The 24,706-nt window shown below is 39.6% G+C and overlaps 1 protein-coding gene across 4 annotated transcripts in view; it reads right to left on the reverse strand.

The window, feature by feature from the left end:
* The window catches only part of MYO6 (myosin VI), a 116,441-nt gene that overhangs the window by 83,229 nt on the left and 8,506 nt on the right, over positions 1-24,706 (reverse strand). For all 4 annotated transcript variants that reach the window (XM_074819728.1, XM_074819727.1, XM_074819726.1 and 1 more), the window contains exon 2: positions 348-486. In XM_074819728.1, the coding sequence (XP_074675829.1) occupies positions 348-464 (117 nt within the window). In that variant the 5' untranslated portion in view covers positions 465-486. The remainder of the gene's footprint in view (positions 1-347; positions 487-24,706) is intronic.

Genomic DNA, 24,706 nt, shown 5'->3' on the forward strand with positions numbered 1-24,706 from the left:
ACATTCTCTGTGCATGTAACAGAAAAGAAAGAAGCTAATCACTCTAATTTAGAAAAATAAAGTATACAGTACCAACCAAATCAAATGGCTACAGAGATTCAATCCTCCTCTCTTTCACCAGCACGTACTCAACACACATGCAGGTAACTGAGAGAAAGCATGCACTTCTTACCAGTGGGATGTTTAATTTGCAACACAAGCTAAAGCTAAACAAAGATCCTTAGCCAAACTTAGAACAGAAAACTGATTTTCCACTCCTTCAGGCTGCATGTAATTGTAGATACTGGCAAAGATTTGGCCTACCCATAAAATAGTTTTTGTAAGGTTTTCCTCTGTGAGACACTTACCTTGCCTTTCTGATTCAAAGGTTCAATAGTTAAGTTGTCAGTGCCAATGTCCACAATCATCCCCATCTGAAACCCATCAGTTGGGTGTGGAGCCCAAACGGGCTTCCCATCCTCCATTGTGGGATCTATCCAATACTTCCTGTAAGGAAAAAAAAACCATAAATTATGCAAATTTAGTAATTAAAAAAGCTATCAGGATTCACTATACAGACTTTAGCTTATTATGACTATTCCTATTATTTAGCGTGGAAGGAGGCAGCCTGCAGACTGAAGTCAGCCTGTCAGGACAAGATTCTTCTAGGCTTTTTCCAGCCCATGACACCCTCCTTACAGTGGACACTCTCAGACTGGAGTATGGAGAAGATTCAAGAACAGATCAACGGGGGAGTGTGTGGGGGGTGTGTGTGTCTGTTCACACGCTGCTCCCTGCAGCTCTTTCCCCAATTTCCCTAACTTGTGAACCAAAAAGAGGGTCTGTCTCACAATCAAAGACAGATTCAAAGATAAGACTCCACTAGGAGTATGTATATACACATATGTGTATACACATGTATAGACACACATATATGTATACAGGCATGCAGCGGGTCATGTGACTAATGGATACTTGTCTGTCCCTGATTTGGTGTGCAAATACTTGAATTTCTGTAACAGGCACATGTTGAGGCACGTGAGCAGAAATCTAGTCTCTTGCAGTTTGAGACGAATGAGCACGCTCACTCTTTTCACGTGGGTGGGCATATGGCTTTTAAATAACCCCTATATATATATATATATGGTCACAATTGATTTATCATACAGTAAATCTTTGAGAAACTGACCTCTGATACTGTAACATCACAACTCTGCCGCTTAAGGAACACCAACCTTACTTTCTATAAAAATATATGGAATTTGTTTCAGAGGAATCTATGATGTACAAGTGAAATATAGGCAAAGGCCAAGACATTCAAACCTTAGGCTCCTCAAGTTATGCAGCTAAATAAGCTCCCAATTAAAAGGACTATTTGATTGCATGCAGTGCTCATTGAGCTAACCAGGAAAGCTGCCAGGACTGGCACACTCTGAATAGCTAACGGTGCCATTTTAAATATGCTGAATTAGTCGAATTAGTCCTTTTTTAAAAAAATAAAAAAAAAAACAACCTACTTTATTTTTATTAGGGTAAGGACTATAGAGAGTCCACACAACTTGAAAGGCTCACTTCTCCTGGCTGTTTCTTACTCCCTCCAAAACTCATTCACATACTTGAACTGACATGTTTCAGCAACTCAGAAATTTGTCAAAAAGTATGTCATATCACCAAGGTGTAACTTGCCTCACTCAGCATGAACCAAACGAGCCTGCCAAGCAGCAACGAAAACACTGGCAGCAAACTCCAAGAGTCTGTAAGCTAGGCAACATGTCCCACATTTTTCTTTTCCCACATCTGAAGGAAAAAGGAGCTCCAAAAATTTCTCACAACCAGGGAATGCTGCAGATCCCTTTGCCATAAGCGGTGGCAAGGAAGAAGGATCATCAGCCCACCAGAAAGTTGTACAACCACAAGCAGAAAAGGACACTCTTATCCCACAGAGGATCTGTCAGGACATATGCTTTTTGCTGCCTCCAAGGACTTTAGAAAGGTCTGAAGTGAAGGAAAAGGCTTGCTGGGACCGCTTTGAGAATGCTGTTGGTTTTAGCATCTCACTTTTCACTGAATAAGACAATTTGCTGTTAACTTTAATGTGAAATAACAGAAGATAAAAACCAAAGACTAAGAATGCAAAGTCAAATATTTTTTAAATGAAGTAGTGTTCTGAGAGACTTTGAAAAAAATAGCTATAGAGTACTTAATTTAGTGCTGATATCTGGTTTTGTTTAAATTTACTCATTTAATCAGACTTTTTCTCTCCTTGAATGCAGTTCAGCATGTAAGAAGCTCATGAAGATTTTAACAAATGTTTCCAGTGTATTCTACTCACGCAATTCATGTTATTTAAAATGTTATATTTAATACAGGAAAACTTGTGGTTTACTTTTCCCCCATGAATGCAGCATATTAACTTTTAACTACCCAGAGAAAGTTTATGTTCTAAAATCTCAGGTGTCACATTCACTTCTATTTACTTCAAACCTTTTGCCACATCCCATGAACTCTACAAAATACTAACATCATCATGTGTTGCCAGCATCATACGATAAATCCTGTGAAACAACATCTGTATTCACTCACAATTGGCTGTTGGCCATTTTTTCTTTACTTTAGGATACTGTAAATCAGATCTAGTACACACCACAGTTTTATGGCTTTTATTTTTTTCAGCCAGATCCGACCTCTGAATACAACTGCCATTGAGGGCATAGTTGCTAAACAGCTGAGTTTATTTCTGGATATAAGCAGGCCTTCATTTCTTCACAAGCCTATCATTTGCTTTTAAAATGCTAGTCCAAGTTAGTATTTAAGTGATATGTCACACAACCACTAAAAATAAGGTTCTCTTTTCCATCCCAAGTAGCATGGCCAGAGCTCCAGATGTAACCATGTCACATAAGAAATAAACCCCAAAATTACTACCAAAATTTCTGCCAAAAGTTAGACTCCAATTAGCATCCAGAGGCTCCTGCTTTGCTCACTGACATGGGCTTTTGCATTCTTACATATTCTTAAGTTCACTTTATGCTTTATTAATAAATTACGATAGGGGAGCATCACAAGCCAAAAAAATACTCTTGAAGGACAGAGCAGAGATTGAATTCAGCCACCACCAGAAATGCATGTTTAAGAAAAATACCTGAGGCTTTGCAAGCATCTAAGAAGCCATTGGGTGAAAGCATCTGAATATGAGTGTAGTAGTTATTTACTGGACAATTTCTTTTAATAAATACTGCCTGTCTTCTGCCTGAGCAGTGACACAAAACCAGTTGTAACATTTTGGTTTTGGCACCACTCCATCTCTGTCAGCTAGCACTCTGACAGGCAGCACATTAAAATTGGATACCGAAACCTATCAGGTCATACCTGCTCTATTATCTACCCCTCCATCTGATGCATATGACATTGCCCTTGAGACAGATTCATTAAGTCTATTCCTGGACCAGCTCTTGAATAGCTACTTTCTAGCTCAGCATTTTAAGGTGAACAGAAACAAAAAAAATTCAAAGTTCTGATAAACTCCTTTAGAAAAAGTAAATAGCACTTATTTAAAACATGAAACTATGCTTAACTGATTAAAACATACCTATCACAGAGTACAAAGTGGGAAAAATATTGATTTGCATGGAGAACCTTGAAATCATATTTTCCCCATAAAATTACAGCCCCAATCTGGTTACAGACCATTCATTAACAGTAATCAGTAGGAACAAACTTTTCTTTCCCCATGTGCATCCACCTAAAACCAATCTACATCCAGCCAACTTCAGGATTGAAAGAGCACACTATTTCTGAAAACTATGAAATCAAAAAGACTCATATCCAGGCTAAAAGCACTAAGGCAACACATTTGAGAGCAACACCATCAAAGTAGGCCAGAATGAGCCATCTTCCACATTTGTATTTGCATATATGTACTCAACATACATGAAAGATTGAAGTAGTTGATTATAACTAGGTCGTTTTGGTCTCCACAATTAAGACTTCTTCCAACACTAAGGAGAGAATTCACAAAGGTTATGCTTATAACTGGGAAGCCAGACACCCTTTTCTCTTTCTACAGTCAGTAGGAAAAAAGAGACCAGGAACCCCGTACTGGAGTTTGTCTCTCTGTTGAGCCGAAGAGGGACAGCAGTCATAAAACAAGCCTTTTCTGAAATTGGTAAATTTAATAGCTATTTCTTGAAATGTCAGATTTTATATTTTCATAATTGGCAAGCAGTAATAGACCTTGCCTTAATTATCAGAAATGGTATTCAACGCAGTCAGCACTGGGTAGACACACCAGTCGCTGGCAGTTCAAACAAGTTGCAAGACAAAACTATACTGTGCTCCCCAGATTACAACAGCAAGAAAAACACCCACCAGCTCTTCTTTAACTTTTACGCACTACTATTCCCTCTTTTGGAGAATGTTTAATGATATTGTTTCTCAAAAAACTTAGCTACATAACACATTGAGTATATGAAACAACTAAGAATTCCTCAGTTGAAAGTTGGCACATTATCATCCCATTTATGTTTACTTAAATGTTCTTGATTTTAAAAGAATGTAATAAAACTACATTTTGATTTTGTAAAGTATTCAAAAGGAAATCCAACACTACCATGTGGTGAAAGAATTCTAGGAAGGCAAAATATAATAATGCAATTTTAAACTTGTTAACAGAGCCCAGAGGTAGGCATTTGCATGATCTGATCCTATTTCACAGAATCACAGAATCATCTAGGTTGGAAAAGACATTGAAGACCATCTAGTCCAATCATTAACCTAACACTGACAGTTCCCAACTACACCATGTCCCTAAGCGCTTTGTCGACCCTACTCTTAAAACACCTCCAGGGATGGGGAATCTACCACTGCCCTGGGCAGCCCATTCCAATGCCTAACAACCCGTTCTGTAAAGAAATGCTTCCTAATATCTAGTCTAAACCTTCCCTGGTGCAACTTGAGGCCATTCCCTCTTGTGCTATCACTTATTACTTGGTTTATGAGACTCATCCCCAGCTCTCTGCCACCTCCTTTCAGGTAGTTGTAGAGGGTGATGAGGTCTCCCCTCAGCCTCCTCTTCTCCAGACTAAACAACCACAGTTCCCTCAGCCGCTCCTCGTACGACATGTGCTCCAGACCCTTCACCAGCTTCGTTGCCCTTCTCTGGACACGCTCGAGTAATTCAATGTCCTTTTTGTAGTGAGGGGCCCAAAACTGAACACAGTAATCGAGGTGCGGTCTCACCAGTGCTGAGTACAGGGGTAAGATCCCTTCCCTGTCCCTGCTGGCCACGTTATTTCTGATACAAGCCAGGATGCCATTGGCCTTCATGGCCACCTGGACACACTGCTGGCTCATGTTCAGCCAGCTGTCAATCAACACCCCCAGGTCCCTCTCTGACTGGCAGCTCTCCAGCCACTCCTCCCCAAGCCTGTAGCGCTGCTGGGGGTTGTTGTGGCTGAAGTGCAGAACCCGGCATTTGGCCTTATTGAAACTCATCCAGTTGGCCTTAGCCCATCGCTCCAGCCTGTCCAGATCTCTCTGCAGGGCCTCCCTACCCTCGAGTAGATCAACACTCCCACCCAACCTGGTGTCATCTGCAAATTTACTGAGGGTGCACTCAATCCCCTCGTCTAGATCATCAATAAAGATGTTAAACAGGAGAGGGACCGAGCCCTGGGGGACACCACTCGTGACCGGTCGCCAACCGGACTTAACTCCGTTCACCACAACTCTTTGGGCCCGGCCATCCAGCCAGCTTTTTTTTTTAAAAAAAAAAATGTATTATCCTATGAACAGTTTACTATACCAATGCACTGTACTGATTGCTGAATTAACTAATTAAAACAAAAGAAAAACTGAACTTCATTAAACAACTGACAGGATCTCATTAAATTGGCTAAATCCAAGGAAAATAAACTAGTCGGAATAGTATAGTAGCAAATCATGACAGTAAAAGTAGAATTACATAGGTTATTTTATATTAAAAAAACTTACTACTTGTGTGTTTAAAGAGCTGCTCAAAATTCTGCAGATTACACTAGGCCAATAAGAATGCTTTGGAAAGGTCCTGTGAACATACAGGACAGATCAGACAGAAGAAAGCATTGATATATAGTGGTAGCTTACTGTCAGTCAAGTTAATTTTTCAACCCTAGTTCATTATTTAACTGAAACTTTAACAAATCAAAGCTTAGGCAGCATTCAGCATTCTACCGCAGGTGATATAATATTTCAAAGGAACTGCAGATACAGTACATAGGGTTTTTTTTTTTTTTGAGCTAAATGCAATACAGTCATAACTGCATTGTTTAACTGAATATTAAACCCAGTTTTTATTTATTTACTTTTTCAATTTACTATAAAACTTCTCTGCACTCTAGTGTAGCCATACCAAACTGCAGTTTTTCATACCTGCTTAAGATAACATCAGCAAAGTAACTGTGTCAAGCCATGACTTCTGCCAACTCAGAAAAGAACAGGCTAGAATATAGCACAGCGCAAAGGTATCTTCAAAAACAATTTGCCTTGAAAATATTAATGCTGACTTGTTAATTGCCAATACATTTTGTAGATGTATGCAAGCAAAACAAAGAGTAATAATTCACACATCTGAAAATTACTACATAAACACTTGTTTTAAAGCTACATGCTCTGACTGCTGGAGACAATTTGAACACAACAGCTGATGAAATTAATTCTCATGGCATGTTCCTTTTCTTGTATATTTGCATGTATCAATATGTTTTCAATACTGAGCAGCTAAAAACTGATTTCTGTAGTACTCCCATAAGAATCACTCTTCTGTATTTGTATTCTCTTTGTATTTAGCATTCATGTAGGAAATACCTACCCTGCTGTTGTGTTTACTGCTCAAAACATCTAAAAAAGACAAGCCAATCCCTCATGTTTAAAGCAGAAATCTCGTTTATTTTCTCCACATCAAATGTGGTGATTCCCAGTTACAAAAACACTGTCCTGGACCTCAGTAAAGCAAGCCTGCACCACTCCATATCATTTCTCAAACAGCTTCACCTGGAACATCTGTGCTCTCTTTCTATTTCCCTCACTATGGGAAACATTTATGAAGAAGTTCTGAAATTGGAGGGAAAGGACACAAGTAACTCCAGAAATATATAAGAACATATTTTAAGGCACAGAGGAAGGGGTGTGGTAGAGACAGGTTCGGTGAAAGACCTATACAGCTTACCCTAGACCATCTCACCTTCTCGTGTCTTAATTGCTGCTTTAGTCAATTGACTCCAGCTACACTCCTGGATTTGTTCCCTGCTCCTGCCTCTTCCCCTCCTGGTCACCTTGAGAAATAACTGATGCAGGGCAGGAGATGGTCTCAGTAAGAACAAGTACTTTGAAAAAACACATAATTACTTTGCAAATATTTAAATGGCTGTGGCATCCAAGTTTCTAAAAAGAATCAATTTGTTAATTAATGGTAAGAAATTTCCTTCACAGGAACTTAATGTTCATATTTATCACTGTTCTGAAAATAAGGTGTTACATGCATTGAGCTGTAGGCAAGAACCCTTTCAGTTTTGAAATACATTTGGTCATGCTTTTTCAAATGCATCATGTTTAGTCAATCATCACTTTTGTATGTAAATGCACCTTTCACAGAACAAAAATGTAGCCCATTAAGAAAGGATAAGATCATTTAAAAAGCTCCTATTGTAGGAAGCTTATCTAACATAATTCGTACTTTAACTGAACAGACTTATGAAAAGGCCAAGCGTCTTTCCGCTGCTGTTTACTAAGTGCCAAGAGCCTCAGTACCGCCTAAGAAACAAAAATAAATACTTCCTGGCCAAGAAAATCTGCCATTGAAGGTTACAGTAAAGCTCCAAGAAAGCCACAGGAAGGATGTTTGGGCAATTACAACAAACACACCAACTCTGTGGATATGGCAGAATAAATGAGTCCACAAGAAGGGGCTGGAGACAGAAAAGGATGCTCCTTGCACATTGGCAGAGGAGAAGCAGTAAACACTCTCACAAACTGTACCATGTGAGAAGATGACAAGGAGTGGAGAAGACGGAAGTTCAAATGAGACTTGGCAAAGGAAGACAGCAACATACATTTTATATTAACTGTAAGATTGATATTAGCTCATACTAAATCCTGAGGTAGTCATGACCATGTTTGTACTTGACATGATGTACTTCCATGAAGAAGGACCAATGCATATATGAAAGGGAAAAAAAGAAAAGCTAATTTCTATAGACCCTTCTGAAGGGAGTAAGCAACTTCCATCTGTCATCAATGGCAATAGATGTACTCTCAGCAAGCTGCAGTATGCAAGCATTTGCTTAGACCTATTAAAAAAAAAAAAAAAGCGCCATCAGCTCATACAAAGTTTTGTTTGGGGACCCTATAAAAATGTTAACAGTAGTTCCAGCTTCAAGAATTTTAAGTCTACCAAAAAGCAACATCTCACTTTTACTAAGCCTAACCAAAACCACTAGCTGCAGAAAGCTCCATGGAAAGTATTCCCACCTGCCAACAACGGGGTCTGCAGGAGCAAGCGCTTGTGGGGGAAGCTTTCCAGTGGACTCTTCCCAACCAGACCTCCTGGTTTTCTAGAAATGCATCCCTCAGCAAACCCCACAAACACAGAAGATCTTTGTGGCACCTGGTGTCCCTGTGTCCCCCACACACACTGTGCCCACCTGCACTCTCCACAGCAAGTACTGACTGGATCTGTCAAGATGTGGCTTATGCAGTAATATCCTACTGGAGTAACAGATCAAAATGACAACAAAACAAGCAAAAAAACCCGCTCCGTATCATAAAAGATAGACTGAAACAGCTCTTATTTGCAGCAATGTAGTTCTAGTTAATTTCTTAATAAAATTCTAGCTAGTCTTAAAATTATGTCAAACTTTAGTAGCCAATATTTCTCCAATTCCAATTGCTGTTATGCAAGACCAAGATGAATTTTGTACAACTTGTAAGCTTGTAAAACTCTAACCACAGAGGTTGTGGTCTTTTGACTATGACACTGGAAAGTTAAACTTGATTCATATGAGGATCAACAAGGTCTGATGATTTCCTCTGTGATTCCTGCTCTTCTGTAGGCTTTTTAAGCTACTGTTGTCTCAAGAACATTGTTCCTATTTTAGTTCCTACTAACAAAATAGAGATGTTTCTGTCCCAATTCTTGCTAATTAAAATAACCTGAGTGGAACTTCCTGACAAACCAAGGAGTAAGTATGCCAAGGGGATCTATACAGGCACTTTCAACCAACAGCAATACCTAAGTCAGTAATAGCAACAAGCAGAAAGAGGAAAACTACCAAAACTCAAAACACAAAGTCAAATTTCAGCAAGACAAGACAAGACAAGACAAAACAAAAAAACCTGAAGTTAAAATTAAGGAAAGAACTCCTCGGTTATGGTCTGGACACTACTTCAGAAGCATTATAAAACAGAAATGAGGACCAAAAAAACCAGAATAAAACCAATATGGCTAAGAGACAGAGTTTGAAAGAGGTTGTTCAACTTAACTCTTTCAGACTGTGCAAGTCAGCCCTAGTGAAACTGGCAGGCAGTGAGAGGGGAAGAAAGGAAGTACAAGGCAGAACTCAGCAAATAGATAAAGGCATCAAAGCAAAATCAAAGGCGTCTTAAGCCACCTCATGATAAAGGAACACGTAGAAGCAGACAGACATGCTCTCTTGCTGGTCTAGCTGGAGTAGTTCAAGCTAATGAGGTGAACTCTGGAGTTAACTACCCCTATAGCTGAGAGACCACACCGGTAGCAGTGCTCAAGCACACTAGCTTAAATCATATTAAACGAACAGCCTCAACAAGGGCAAGTAGCTTTAAACCCCTTCAGCCAGCACTTTAACGGTGTATTTGTTTACACCCTTGTGTGCCATGTTTTCCAAGTGTAAACGTCAGAAAGAACAAATACTTCTTGAAGACTGACAATGACTCTGAGCTAATGAAGTTTAAATGCTCCTCCAGTTATGTCATTTCCCAGCCTTCCCCACCCATTCATCTTCTACATCTCATACTCTCCTGCTGTCAAATTAGAGCACCCCATTTCCCCACCCAATGCACACTGCTGCCAAGCTATTGCTCATCTTCACGTGACCTAATACAAGAACTGATGAGTTTATTCTCTTGTAAGACTACACATCCGTCGGTTTCTCTTTGAGCTCTTTCATCTACAAGATGAAACAAAAGCTGCCTCAACTCTGCCAAACACAAGAGACCTCAGCTCCAGCACAAAAAGGAGAATATAAGATTACACAAATGAAAAAAAAATAGGAAGGTAAGGAAGTCCTTCCTTTGATTCCCAAATACTTAAAGGAATGCTATCACTTACAATAAATATTCATTTGTTATGTAAATATCTGGTTACTAGCTTCCATAATCTGAATTGCAGAAACTGCACATTATGGTAAGTAATCAGGACCCCAGAATTTCAATCATCTGTAGACCATCACAGATGTTGGCTAAAAGCACATCTTGGTGTAACCAGAAGGGGCTCATGCAGTTAAAGAAAGCATATATTGCATTTTACATAAGCTTTTGCCAAGCTGATTCAGAAAGAGGCTGTGGCAGACTGAATCCCTGTAATTTATTCTAACCCATATGAACACAGATAAACCCAACAAAGTTCATCCCCTCACAAGAAAATCAGAGGCATATCCCTAACCACCACTTTAAGGGAAAAACAAACAAACAAAAAACAACAAAAAAAACCCCTCCGCAACTTTCGAGTGCTTTTGAATTTTTATTTTTTCACCAGCAATTCAAGAACTCTCCACAACTTAACTTATTAGCAAAATTAAATAAATAGAGAGATAAGCAAGAAAGCAATCTGCACTGAGTTTTATCATTTTGATAAATACATGGTGTATATTTATAACAGAACAGAGAGACACATTTGCATGATAATTTGTTTTTGAAGTCCAGCAATAAGAAAACATTGTCAAACACCACTTCCTGGTACATATCAGTGAAAATAGAACCGATATTTTAGAAAAATAAGAATATATACTCAGCCAGGATCCAAGTCAAATCAAATAAATGAAGCCCTGCGGATGGCACCATCAAAGGCTGCTGCAGGGTCTGCAGGAAACCACAGATGCTTGACCTCAGGCCACTGCAGAGAGGCTGGACTAGAAAAAAGATAATTGTACTTTCTATCTCACTACCAGAGTAACAAGTAGCAAGTAAATCAGAGGTTTCCAAATAGTACCAACTTTAATTTGGCCCCTTTATTAAAGGAGAAAATACTAGAAATTAATGACAATCAGCATCTGAAGATTAACGGATACAATCTGGTAATTGTTTACAGTCATCCCTCTCTGCACAGAAACCATAATTCTTTCAGAGATAGAATTACCTCCTAAAAATACATTATCAGGTGCTGTCTCCTTTTTCATCTCTTCATATCAGCCTGTACTCCCTACAAAAAGTACAGGTGTAATTTATAGGCAATGGGCTGAAAGACACACAATCCTCTACAGATTGTAATGAACTCAGGAGAAAACTCCCCATTCAGAAATGGGTAAGTAAAAAAGCAAGATTCTTGTCCAAATCTACTCAATCTTGTCTAAAGAAAAAAAAAAAAAAAAAAAGAGGACAGAAAAATCTATTGTCAAGTCCACCAATGTCACTGATAAAGTAATTCTGAAGGATGAAACTGAAAGCTTTCCCATAACATAAAAGAGCATGAGACCCATTTAAGACCGTTATCAACAGCAAAGGACAAAAAAAGAAGTATGCAGAGCTACCCAGAGAAAGTGACACAGAACATGATTTGTCAATAAATCCATCAGTTTTCCTGGGGAGATGAGTACGATGGGCCCCTTATTATGAGGCAAGAATGTACAAATAGTAATTTCAGCAAGAGAGTAATTGCAAAGAAACCACCTACACTATCTCAATCTCAAAAAGAGATCTGGAACATATGCTTTAAGAATAAAATCCACCAAAAATGATCAGAGAACTGGAACACCTCTCCTGTGCAGAAAGGCTGAGAGAGTTTAGGTTGCTCAGCCTGGGGAAGAGAAGGCTCCGAGGAGACCTTACTGCAGCCTTTCAATAATTAATGGGGGCTTGTAAGAAAGATGTTGAGAGGGCCTTTAGTGACAGGACAAGGGACAACGGTTTTAAACTGAAGGAGAGTAGATTTAGATTGGATATAAGGAAGATATTTTTTATGATGCGGTTGATGAGACACTGGAACAGGTTGCCCAGAGAAGTTGTGGGTGCCCCACAGCACCTGGAAGTGTTCAAGGTCATTGTTTGGAGGGACTTGAAGCATCCTGATCTAGTGAAAGATGTCCCTGTCCATGGCAGAGGGGTTGGTCTAGGTGATCTTTAAAGGACCCTTCCAACCAAACCATTCTATGATTCTAAAATAACCTTTAATTCTTGTACTATTCCAGAAAAGTTCGTATTTTCACAGAAGGCAAAGTGCTGGAAAGGCCAGGCATCTGAACAGCAATAAATCAGACAAAATCTACCATTAGCACCAACAGGATCTCAGCAGCAGCGAATACTGCAGAGCACAACAACTTCTGCATTAGCCACATACTGACCACAGCTCAACTCTCTTACTTTTGGTAGGACACGAACTCTCTTCAAGGTTTGAGAAAGTCCTGGGTTTCCCTAAACCTAGGTACAATGCCAAGTAGAACATGGACTCCGGACCACAGCTAATCTTTGCTCAGATTTTGCCACAGCCTAAAACAAATATACTCCTGCCTGACAGACTTTTTCTTACAGCTGGGCCAGTGTCTTAGGGAGCTGCAGCAAGTTACTGATGCAGCTCCCACAGCTCCATACTTTTACAGACCATGAGTTATAAGAAATCCAGCTCAAGAACATCACACTTACTTCTTGTTCAGAAAATGGTTAGAAGATCTAAGGCAGAAGATTGAGATTAAAGTCCAACTGTATTTTACTGACTCATTTTAAAACCTCAAATGCATCATCTGAACACTATTCACCACCCCCACCACGTATGAAATTTATTAATTTAACAGGAATGCAACAAGAAAGTGCATCCCTGCTCAAAAGATTCTGTTAAGTCAATGGTGACTAAAAATTACCAACCAGCATTACCACAAAAATCGTTATTAATTTTCTGTCCAAGTGTTACAAAACCTATACAGGAGACCTGGCTTGGCCAAATCTATCTTTCAGAAGAAATCTGGGGTAGCTTTAAGGCTTTGAACAGCAAGTCCCGTGGTGCAGGTGATACAGCAAACGCATTGTCTATTCACATGCAAGAGGGCATCCCTGAGGCTGGGAATTGTACTAAAGCACAGCAACCACAGCCACACGCAGTCTCAATAAATCTGATACAAAAGTAAACTGAAAATAACACATGCAGAATCACGGCTACCAGGACCAACACTTAAGTGTAATTACAAACTTTATACAGAAGCTCATGCAGAGGACAAACCACCATGGTCACATGCCAAGAACAGCCTATTTATTTTGAGGAAGCCAAAAGCGGAGGCAAGGAAAACTTTTAGTCAGGTTGTAAATTCAGCTGCAAAATGTGGCTCAGGTGTTTTTAAATTCAAAACTTCCTGAGCAATTAGAGCTGGAACAAAATTTCTGGGAGAATGAGCACCATCATGATGCCTCTGCTACTTCCCAATTGGATTCAGCAGCTTCAAGATGAGAACATATCTATGGCACTTGAGCCTTCATTTCAGACTATGCCAAATATTTTATACAAAAAGCACACCTCCAGAGGTTACAAAACTCATCACAACCACTTTTCCCTTCTCCTCCTTCAATTACATGAATATTTACTTTCCATTTCATTCTCCTTTCTTTAATAATTATCTGAGAATTTAATATTACAGTGGGGCTAGGATCATATTACATTAATTTTCATCTCAGGAACAAAATGAAAAATGGAAACACTGATACTATTTTCAACTCTAAGTGATACCTTTCCTTCATTTTGTTGCTTTATAGCCCTTCCTACAATATTCTGAATTAAATTGCACACATTTTAGAGCAAGACCAGAGAAGTCATATAGAAGCCCTGTATGTTCAATTTTAGATACTTCTGATTTGGCAGGTTTCTTTAATGTGTTTTTCTTTTTTTACTTACTGTAGAGATTTTAATAATATCCATTATCTCAATAAAAGGACAAATTTCAGAAGTGTAGGGCATATTATTTACAGAATCTTTTTCAGGTCATTACCTGTCCTTACATAAATCCAAAAAATAAGTTACTCAATGGATACATCTAAGTTAGCAAGTAACACAGTATGAAAGGAAGAAATTTGTACAGTGAAACAGTAGCACTAAGGGGCCAATGCCCATACTACACACATTTGAGGGTTTTACTAAATCTACTCCATACCAAATGGCTCTAGCCTGGGCCCCTGGACTGAATAACAGCTGGAGAGTATCAGGTGTTTTTCTAAGGAGAATCTTCCACTCTGGTTTCATCCAAATGGGATTCAGTTTGGTGCCTGGACCTGCAGTGCAGTAAGTGCAGACAACCAGGAGGTTCACCACAAGAGCAAGCTCCTGAGATGAACTAAAACACTAGCAGAGACACACCTCTAACTCATTCTTCATCCAGCTGCTGATGGTTCCTGGCACAGGAAAAGACAGAAGTTGTATATTGTTGCTCTAACACAGTCACAGGCCAGTTTAGGGCATTTTCCCCATTTTTTTTTCTGCATTTTATCTTCAAATTTATCACCATTTTAATCTAAGATTTATTCTTTAATTAGTAATCATATGATATATAGCTACCAGTCATATAGCATTACTTGAAGAGCAAGAAAGGACTTAAAACAATGGGAAGACAGCTTCTCATAACTTCTATTTTTTAAAAAAATAATGTAAGCTATGTTATTCTTCCTTCTTCCCTCCCCAAGGACAGACTATTCCTACTACAACGCATTTTGCCTTAGACCTCTGAAGTTCAATACTTAAAATGCATGCTTCTTTTAAAAACCAGAGCTCAAACACCAGCCAAACCAAGCTTTCCCCTTCAGACTTTATATAATTGTAGTGATCTTGCTCTCTAAAAATAGAGCATGATTAAAGTTATCTTCAGTTCCCTCTAAACTCTCCCAAGAGGATCCAGCAGCCCCCAGCCTGTGAGCCGTCACCAGGCAGCTCTCACCCACCCACACAAGAGCACTGCACTCCAACCAGCGGCCCTTGCCCCGGCTGCAGAAGGACACCCCAAGATACTGTTTTCTAATCAAACAACAGGTCTCAAAGTATCACTTGAGACGCTCGCCTGGTAACTTACCACCAGCGCCCTGTCAGATGATGCTGCGGACTGGAAATGTGGAAGCAGCAGCAACAGGAATGCAAGTCCTGTTCCTGCATGTTTCAACATAAAACTCTTCAGCAGTCCCGAACAAAGGCTTGTGCTTATTCAACCTACAAATAACTTTAATCATCGTGTTTTGTCTAAAACCGGGATATGGATTCGTCTCTCCAGAGGAGATTAATCTTCCTGCTGCTTGTCAGACAGGAGAGATTTGAATCAGAGCTTTAAACCAAAAGCACAACTAACATTTGCAGTTGTGCAGATCTAATCATGTATTGAAATTTCTGCTCCTGTTCCAACATGATGTTATAAAAAGCAAACTTTTCTTTCTTTTATGAGCAATATATAAAATGTAAATCCAGACTGTTTTAAAAACACACTCGAAGACACTATTAAAAATACCCTCAAGGAGAGGGTACAAGGCTCACACACAGAAGTTTAAAGTTCCCAAACACAAGATCAATGCAATGTAACTCTTACCCACAAACCACAGATACCTCCACCAAAAAAACCAAAACCCTCTTTCCCCTCTACTAGGACAACACAGCCCTCTTATTCACTATGTAATGCTCTACTTACAATCAACCAGGAAACTATGAGGAGGTATCCAGGACATTCTGTGACCTAGGGAAGAGTGTCCAAAAAAACCAAAACCCAAAAAACCTCAGGTGAGGTAATTTAACAGCTCACTGCCCCAAGGACAAAAGTCACATTTCCCATTTCTCAGTCCCCTCCCTCCCAACTCAGACAGTACCAGCCCTGGCACCTGCAAGCCAGATCACTGCACTGCAACAGCAGAAAAATATCTCTGCCAAAGTGCAAGGTTTAATCAATTTCAATAATTCCTTCCTGTTCAGTAAGAAGATGGGTGAGCTCCACTGCCAGCATACAATAGATTAGAAAGTATATCCACAAGAAGGCAGAGATGAGAGCAGAAATTCCTCCTTGAGGCAACAGCAAGTTGTTACCTTGGCTCTCCACATCTCCAAAAATACAAGCCAAGGATCCAGTCTAAGAGAACCAATGCAGATCAAGTATCTGTCTTTTCTAAGGCACAAAACCAAGTCCACTTGTAATTCAAAGTTCAAGCAGACTTACTTCATTCACATTTAACATACCATCCTTTCTCAGACATCAAAGTTTCCCCTTACTAAAAGTAAAATATTTTATGCAGAAATACAAACAATATCTGAAACATTAATTAAGGGTAATTTCTTAATGATTCAGGTTAAAAACTCAGACCTTTCTAAACTTAACTGTTTTTCCATAGCTTTGAAGATTTTGTTTAATATTTCTGAAAAGTCAGCAGGTTTTCTCATCTTCCCCAGCTGATGTTACCTCTAACATTCTGCAAAAAATCTCAAAATACATACAAGCATGGCCTGAACTACTGGGACACAGCTTAAATTCAGATGTTCAAGGCCCACCTAGAAAATCGTGACTTTTATCTTCAGAGAATAAAGATGCATTTTTAAACATTTCATAAAGAAGCAAGTGCATATAGTATTTACCAAACAGCTGTATTTTTTGTTCACATGTTTGTGCAATACAAAAGGAAAAAGGGAAAACATAACAAACTACATCAGCAGAGCTTCTAGAATCGATTACCAGCATTTCTTTGAGCTATACGATGTCAAGGATGGTTGACATCACATTTCCCAACTGTAGAAGTAGGGCATTTTATGTGGATCACAGAAGCCTGGCCAATATGACCTTCACGATTTAAGTAGCACTCTTTTAGAACAGTTATTTTTAACTGCTGGTTTGGCAGCCCCAAAAAAGGGATTAAGAAAAAATAATATTCAAAAGACCCCATATACGTGAAATTTCTGACAGAATCCAGGTGCCCAGCAGAAACTTCAGGAGGTCCAGAAATCAAAAAGACTAAATGATTTTCACAAGGTAATGAGCAAAACTAATATCACAGCTGACATCACAGGTTCAAATCATGTATCAGCTACACATCTACACACACAAAGTGCAGTCAATACGCTAGATAATGAGACCATCAAGAAAGGCAATCAAATGGAATTGCCTAAATGAGTGAGAAGGACCAGATGTAGCTGGAGCAGAAACACACTGAACAGCCATTTCCACTTAATACTTTTATTGATTAACACTCTTGAAGAAATTTCTAATTTTCTCAACACCATTCACAAAAAACAGGCACAACCCAATTTAATGCAACCTGCTATACATCATTAGAATTCACCCAGGTGACACAAGAGGAAAAATCAAACTTAATTAGATCAATTCAGATCAGTTGCTATAAAATCCATGGGTTTTGTTATTTGGCACATTTAAACCTATAATCCAGTTATGTGAAATAGTTCTTAAGCACACTTCGAAGATACTTAAGTCTTCTTAGATTTTTTCTTTTAATTCAAACACCTTCCATGATCAAGAGGAGCACTTTTAAATCCTTCCTCCAATTCTAGCCCAATCTAACTGAATAGTTTCAAAATCCTTTCCACTAAAAAAAAAATTATTACTAATTTCTAAGTAAGAAGATAGATACATCCCCTTGTTCTTCCAAGGCCAAGGCAAAACATTTTCTTCCTGTACATCTTGACAACTTTTCTCTATATGCTTAGTACCAGCCACACAGAAATTCCATGAAGTTTTTAACAAACTCTTTGCTAAAAAAAACCAATAAGGATCATGTAATCACAGGTTAAATATATAAAATATTTACACAGAAAACAGACTACAGAATTCTTCAATCTAGCGGAAAAAGCTGTAATACACAGTCACCGGAAACAGAGACCACACAGACTAGAAATGGGCACTAAACACAAAGACCATCAATCATTTCGAAAATCTTTTGTAGAATTACTTTTAACCAATAACACAGATTTTAAATTAGGACTAGATTATTTTTTTCTTCCTAGTTCAATATTTCTCATTCTGATTTGAAAGACATCACACCCAGTCTGCAAAGCAGCCACCTCTTTATTTTTTTAATTTTTTAATTCATTTTCAGTACATGTACAGACATAGCCAAAGTGCTAGCGCCTCCTGAAAGAAACACTTGAAAGTCAATTCCTAGCTGGTTTCAGCATTTGTAGATATTGCAAGTACTCGGAAACATCAACAGTGTCAATCAAAAGGTCTAGGAGACAGTTCAAAAAGTCACACACAAAGTCCTGATCATAAAAACATTTAATTAATGCATTTGTGATTAGAAGCAAGACCCTTACTGCTGACTGCTAAACAGTAAACCACAAAACCGTGCCTGATTTTTTTCATGGAAAACTGACATGTTACTAGTTTTTAAAGGATGAAAAATACAATTCTAATCCAAACAGACTGATCAAAGATGCAGAAGAGACTGTGCTGCTATTGAAGGAAAGACTGTGGGATCACATGAAACTTACCATCAGTGGACCCACAAGACAACAACCCAATGACTCCCTTGCTCAGGGCTTTACAAAGCATCCTCTTCAGCTTTTTGGACTTCTGGTCTACAATGCTCTGACTCAAGTTCACTCAAGCACTCTATTTGGGACTCCAAACTGGAGGTCTTCAGCACTTCCTATATTCCAGCAAATATATTCTTTATTGCAGATGCACATCATCCATACATCTTATTTGTAAATTCATCCAAAATTTGAGCTCCATGTGCTTAAATTACAGCGATCAGGAAATTCTATACAAAATTCAGATATGACCAATTCGAATTCCTCCTTGTCAATAGAAATATTTCAAATCTGCTTTCATGATGGGTATTTCAGGTCTTGAAGGACCCAAGCACCCTCTTGGAGGGGCAGCAGGAGTTAATACTAAACTCCTCATAGATTTCCTGTATTTCCTCTCTGGAGTAAAAATCCTCCTCCTGGTTTTGAATTATTCATGGGAACTAGAAAATTAAAAACTTGTAAGTATAGTTGTCTTACAACATCATATGACTAGAAATCTTCTAAGGTCATCTTAGAAAAAACACAAAACACAGCGTAAAAGAAGCAGTTATGTGTAGAACAGACAAAATCTGACTACAGTGAAGAATTCAGAGGGTTAATTCAAGTCAGGCATTTCCTTAGGAACCCAGAAAAGCCCGATTCCTTTGTTTGGTGCTGAGACAAAGCAATAAACACATGAGGTTCAGTCACCTTCCAGAGACCTATATGAAGTCTTCAGGCAAGAACTCAAGAATAATTGAGTTCAAAGAGAGTAAGATGATAGTACAAAGCAGCCCCACTGACAGAACTCACAACCCACTGAACTAAAAAAAGCCAAAACAAAAACACACAACCGACCCATTTCACAAAATGCATCAACAGATGAATCAGCACCCTTGTCACACCATGTTAATGGAGACTCCACCTCTTTTACAAAGACTCATGTTCCTACCCTCCACAACAGCATACCTGTCTTCAATTACAGGGACATACATGTTTCCTTTTATTGATTGAAGGACACAAGGTCTGAAGAATTAATATTATTTCTATTAATAAACAGAGGATATTTAGAAGAAGCACTCAGCTATAGTTCAGAAGACTGAACTATAAACCTGGAGTACATTTTTGCCACAGTATCCCCCAAAAACCAAATGCAGACAATATTACTTTCTTATGACACAGAAAGAAAATTAATAATATTAACCATCAATGTGACATTGCATCTCAGTATCAAAGCTCTGTTAAAAGAAAATTCACAACTTCCAGAGTTTCTACTGTATTTGGGTGACTAGTAAAAAGAACTTGCTAGCTATAATGGTTTACTGTGACAAACTAAAAAAATACATGCTCCTGGAATAACTCCAGTAACTTGGGAACAAGGAAAACAAGAAATTAGCTAAATGCCTTCTCAAATACCTGCATAACCAGCAATAGCCATTTCCTATACTCACTTCAGAGACAAGGGTGAGCCATGCTGGCTAATCTCCCAGTGTTATGACCTGTGAAGGATAAAAATGTAATTTTGCTAAAAAAAAAAAAAAGTACCACTGCATCTGGTCTGTTAAAAGATAATTTTTCTTTTAGAAGTGGCAAGTTAGCAGAAGTTACTGACGTTCAAGTTTAACCGCACAACAGAAAAGCACAAGTATATTTCAAAGGTTATCAAAAAAGTACTTGTTTTTTCAGCTTCTACTCTATAAAACTCATTCAGGTTTTACTACATGCTATAATTTAACTGATTTCTTCATGCATTCAGCAGCCTGTGCTGTGTGATGATCCTCCTCTGATAGGGAAGCTTTTGACATAATTCTGGAAACGCATACAGAGTGTGTCCTGTAATAACAACATAGGAAACCCTAATACACCAGGTGTGGCTTCAGAGACAAATCCTGAGCCACCCAGGAAATCCTCTAATTACAGCAGCCTTCCTGTAAGCCTTTACTACTTGAACTAGTTTTATACTGAAAAACATAAGGGAAGGGAGGTATAGGACAGAGGACTAATTTTTCACCTGGCCTGCCCTTCTGTTGTAGCAGTGCAATAAAAGATAGGCCTTGACTGTAATGAATGATTTTCATCTTCTTTGACACTTGGCTTCTCCCCTTTCTCTAGGCATCCCATAGTTTATCTCTTCTTCCAGTCTCAAAATGCATTTTTTTGTTGTTCCCTAGAGAGAAACTGTAAAGTTTCTCTTTGCTCTCTAGAGAGCAGCTCACATTTATTGTTAAAACTGTAAGCTATCAGCAAGTCAAAAACCACAGAAATGGCAGGATCACTGAAGATATTGAAGAGAAAACATGGCAGCAGAAAGGCCAATCCTAGAAAATCACCACTGATGCTATCCCAGGTAAGAAAAACTCCTTGAAATGCTCTGGACTGCATTTGGTTTTGGGGAACACCAGAAGGCCAGGAGCTTTCCATCCTGCCAGGGGAGCTGTGCTGGTCCTGCACCATGCTGTGCCTCTGTGCCCAGCTAGCCAGAGAGGCTCTGCCTGGCAGGTGAACCACATCTTCTCAGCCTCCTCCGTTCAGAACATCCGCAGCCACTGTTCCAGATCATGCCTTCCCTACACCACATGCCTGCTTCTGCCTACACCACCCTGGTCAACACCAGCATTAATAATTTTGTACTCCTGGTAGTTACTCACCCTATCAATCAAGTCCTTTTACTCTAAACTGCCTCCCCCTTACCCATTAACCTGCACCTAAATTTAGCTTGTAAAGCAGATCTTCACCGCCATGCAACAACATTCCGCCCACTTCCATTTTTATCAAAACAGGAAAACAGACTGCTGCTTTGGTCTAGGCATCTAGTGAATCCACACCCATTCTGAGTGGCAAAAGGCATAGGGCTTTCTTTGCTAGGGTGCTCTTGGCACGGTGACGAGGTCCTTCTCCTGACCCAGAACAAGATCAGTGCGATATTATATGGTGCAAGGACCACTGTGAGTAGCCAAAGGAGTCCCAAGCAAAGCAACAACCCACAATAGCCTGCAACAACAAAAAATACTCCTTCCTGCTGGTTTGCATGGGGAGCAAGTGCGTTCTACTGTGAGGCTTCCCACGCTGTGCTGCACACACATGAGCAAAGCTTGCCGTGAAAGGAGTGTTCCCCACAGCAAACGTGCCCTCCACATCAGTCTCTGAACCTCAGGCTGACGAGTGGGGTTAACTGTAGGTTGACAGCTTCCAAGTAATTACATCCATCCCCAATCCAGCACTTACTGGTATGACACTGGTCATCCTCAGCAAGGGAAGGCAGAGTAAAGAAAAACATGGATTTTGATTAAAACTCTCTTTCCAATCCTTAAATTCTGCTTCCATCAGATGTTCTGCCCTGTGTCTCCACTACCTTTCTCACTAGACACCGAGCCTTAGTGGTCAAGTGAAACAAAAAACAGCACCTCTTTCGTCCTCAGAAAACTGTACTGATGCAGCCAGTTTTACTTGCTCTATTGTACAAACTCCATTTGTAATCTGTCTTGGTATATGCAGTCCACAAAGAGCATGAGAAGTTGCATACTCATTTGTAGGACTGACGCCATGCAAATCCTTCTCATTTCCAGCAAGTTGTGAAACACAAAAGGCAGGATATCCTGGAAGCAGTAATGTAAAAGAAAAAAAAGCAGGTGTCCTGGGAATAAGTTACATAGGGCTTCTTTAAGGGCAACAGCTGATCCTGAAAAAAGAAAGCTGGTTCAGAGGGAGCCACCTTGTAAAGCCACCCACAAATACCTGCACTTGAAGCACCAAGGATCCAGACCACACCTCCACAGCAGCCTGGATCCCAGAGTGATCCAGGCAGATGAACTGTGGGCAAGACCCAATGCAATCCAGGAAGCCAATCCAGGTGACATGCATGCTAACAACATATACTGGAGTATTTATTGTTTCATGCTCTGGTGAACTCCAGATGAACGCTATCACATGCATCTGGGTCAAAATTTGACTGCCATTACATCCAACAGCACAAAGAGGTGGTATCAGCTATCACAGAACCAAGGTCTGCATCCCACATATGACTCACCATAGCCTGAAGCACCCGAGCTTCACACCAAGACATTCCCATCCCAACAGGGTAGGGGCCCTTGGAGGAGAGCCCTGGTACCTGAAAAAGGGGAAATCCTCCCTCAGCTACAGGAAGATCTTTAAAAACCCTTCATTCTTCTCCCACATTTTCTTCTTGTTAGTACTGAAATATATGTTAAGACCTTGACAGAGGTACAGTAATAGAGAAGGCGCTTTAGTTTTTCTAACTTCCCTAGGTACTAGTGCAGGCTTTTAGTTTATGTTAAAAGTTCTGCAGAGTCCAAACACTTGCAGGAGATGCTTAAGGGAAGTGGTGATGTGGCAGAAAAAAAGAAGAAAAATCCTTCTTTTTCAACAGTAGTAACCTGAAGACTGCTAAGACATGACCTTCAAAAATAAACAGCCCCCCCACACCAACCGTCAAACTTTGTTTAAATACTTGCTAACATCACTGGGCTAATTCCTCACAACATAAAATTGGTTCTCCTGCAAATGTGGCTACTATTTCATATTTGACTTGGTTCTCCTGTATCTTCGGGTGTGCGATAGTTACACAGCTTTTCCTTAAGCAAAAGCCTGAACAAAGTAAAATTAAAGACTTGAAAAAAATGCTGTATTTATCACACAGATGTGCTTACCTCATTCTCAGACTGGAGACTACTGGTTGGAGTTTTGTGGGTTTGCCTGTCTGTAAGATGTTCATCACAAAGTTAGGCCATGAATTTAAAACGGAACAGCCGATCAAACTAAACAAAACAAAGCCGCACGAGCCTCATGCACAACTGTATCTTGCCCGTTCAAATTTTTCCATACAGTATGTACAGCGGAAGAAGTATCAGATCCTTTTGAGAAGGCTCCTGTTTTACCTGGATCCTCTCAAAACTCCTTGGCCATTTCCAACAAGACAACCAACAAAAATAAGAGCGGCTGCTAGAGAGAACACGGAGTCCTAGGAAAACATGAGCCAGTTAGCTTTCATTAATTACAGCTAACCACGCCTCAGCAAACCTTCAGATGTCACTCCAAAACCTTTACCTGTCCTGGGGTGAAATACTTAGCCCAAATTGCAAGGCCTCATGGTCGTCTTACATCCATGGCAGGCACACCCAGGGTCAGTGGCTGGGCATGTATGAGGACCAGGCAGCATCTTTCAGTTGAGGAGGGAAATGTGGCTTTAAAGTCCAGTCCAGGCATGGTAGGAAGGGCAACCCCTGATGCTAACCTGTTTTGCCTCAGGCAGTCAAACCAGCATTTTTCTTCCACTACAGTCTTCAAGTGTTCCCTCTTGAACCTGCTGGGGTCCCTTTGGTCCTCTCAGCTCCACAGCCTTTCCCACCTTGGCATCGTCCTTCAGCCTTCACATGTTCCTCAAGAAGGAGCTCACCTCAAACTACTCCTCCTCCTCCTGCTAGTTTCCCTCTCCCCTGCTTCCACCTCTTCCCCAGGGCTAAAGCAGCAGAGTCATTCAGCAAACAAGCCAGAGGCATAAAGTGGCCTTTGTCCGCTCTCTTCCCTCCCACTGGGATTCATAAAGAAACCAGGATTAATACAGAGAACAACTCATCTCAAATAGCCCGTTTCTTTGAAACCATCCAAACTTCCATCTGATGCACTCAAGCAGTCAATACTTATTACCCACATGAATTCCCAATTTTTTACTTAAAAAACATTTTTAAAAAAATCAGGAAATAATAGAACTGCATTTTTTTAAAGGGATAAAATATTTCTCCTTCTACAGAGCTCAGTAACTGATCTGGACCGTAACAGAAAGGTTTGCAACAGGAGCTGCAAAGGGCAATTTAAAAAAAGTCTATGAGCCAGATTAAAATCTTAAAACCCCTGCTAGGCTGACTAGTACATGAACAGACACAGAACTCTGTATCAACTGAAATAAAGAAGCTGAACTCTCAACACTTGTTAAAAAAAAGTACTTTCAGTTTCAAGTTAAAAGAAATGTCACGTAATATTTTAAAAAATACATATACATATGAAAAATTGGGAGAGGCT

The sequence above is a fragment of the Strix aluco genome, chromosome 3 (genome assembly GCF_031877795.1).
Source record: "Strix aluco isolate bStrAlu1 chromosome 3, bStrAlu1.hap1, whole genome shotgun sequence".
Classification (NCBI taxonomy): Eukaryota; Metazoa; Chordata; class Aves; order Strigiformes; family Strigidae; genus Strix; species Strix aluco.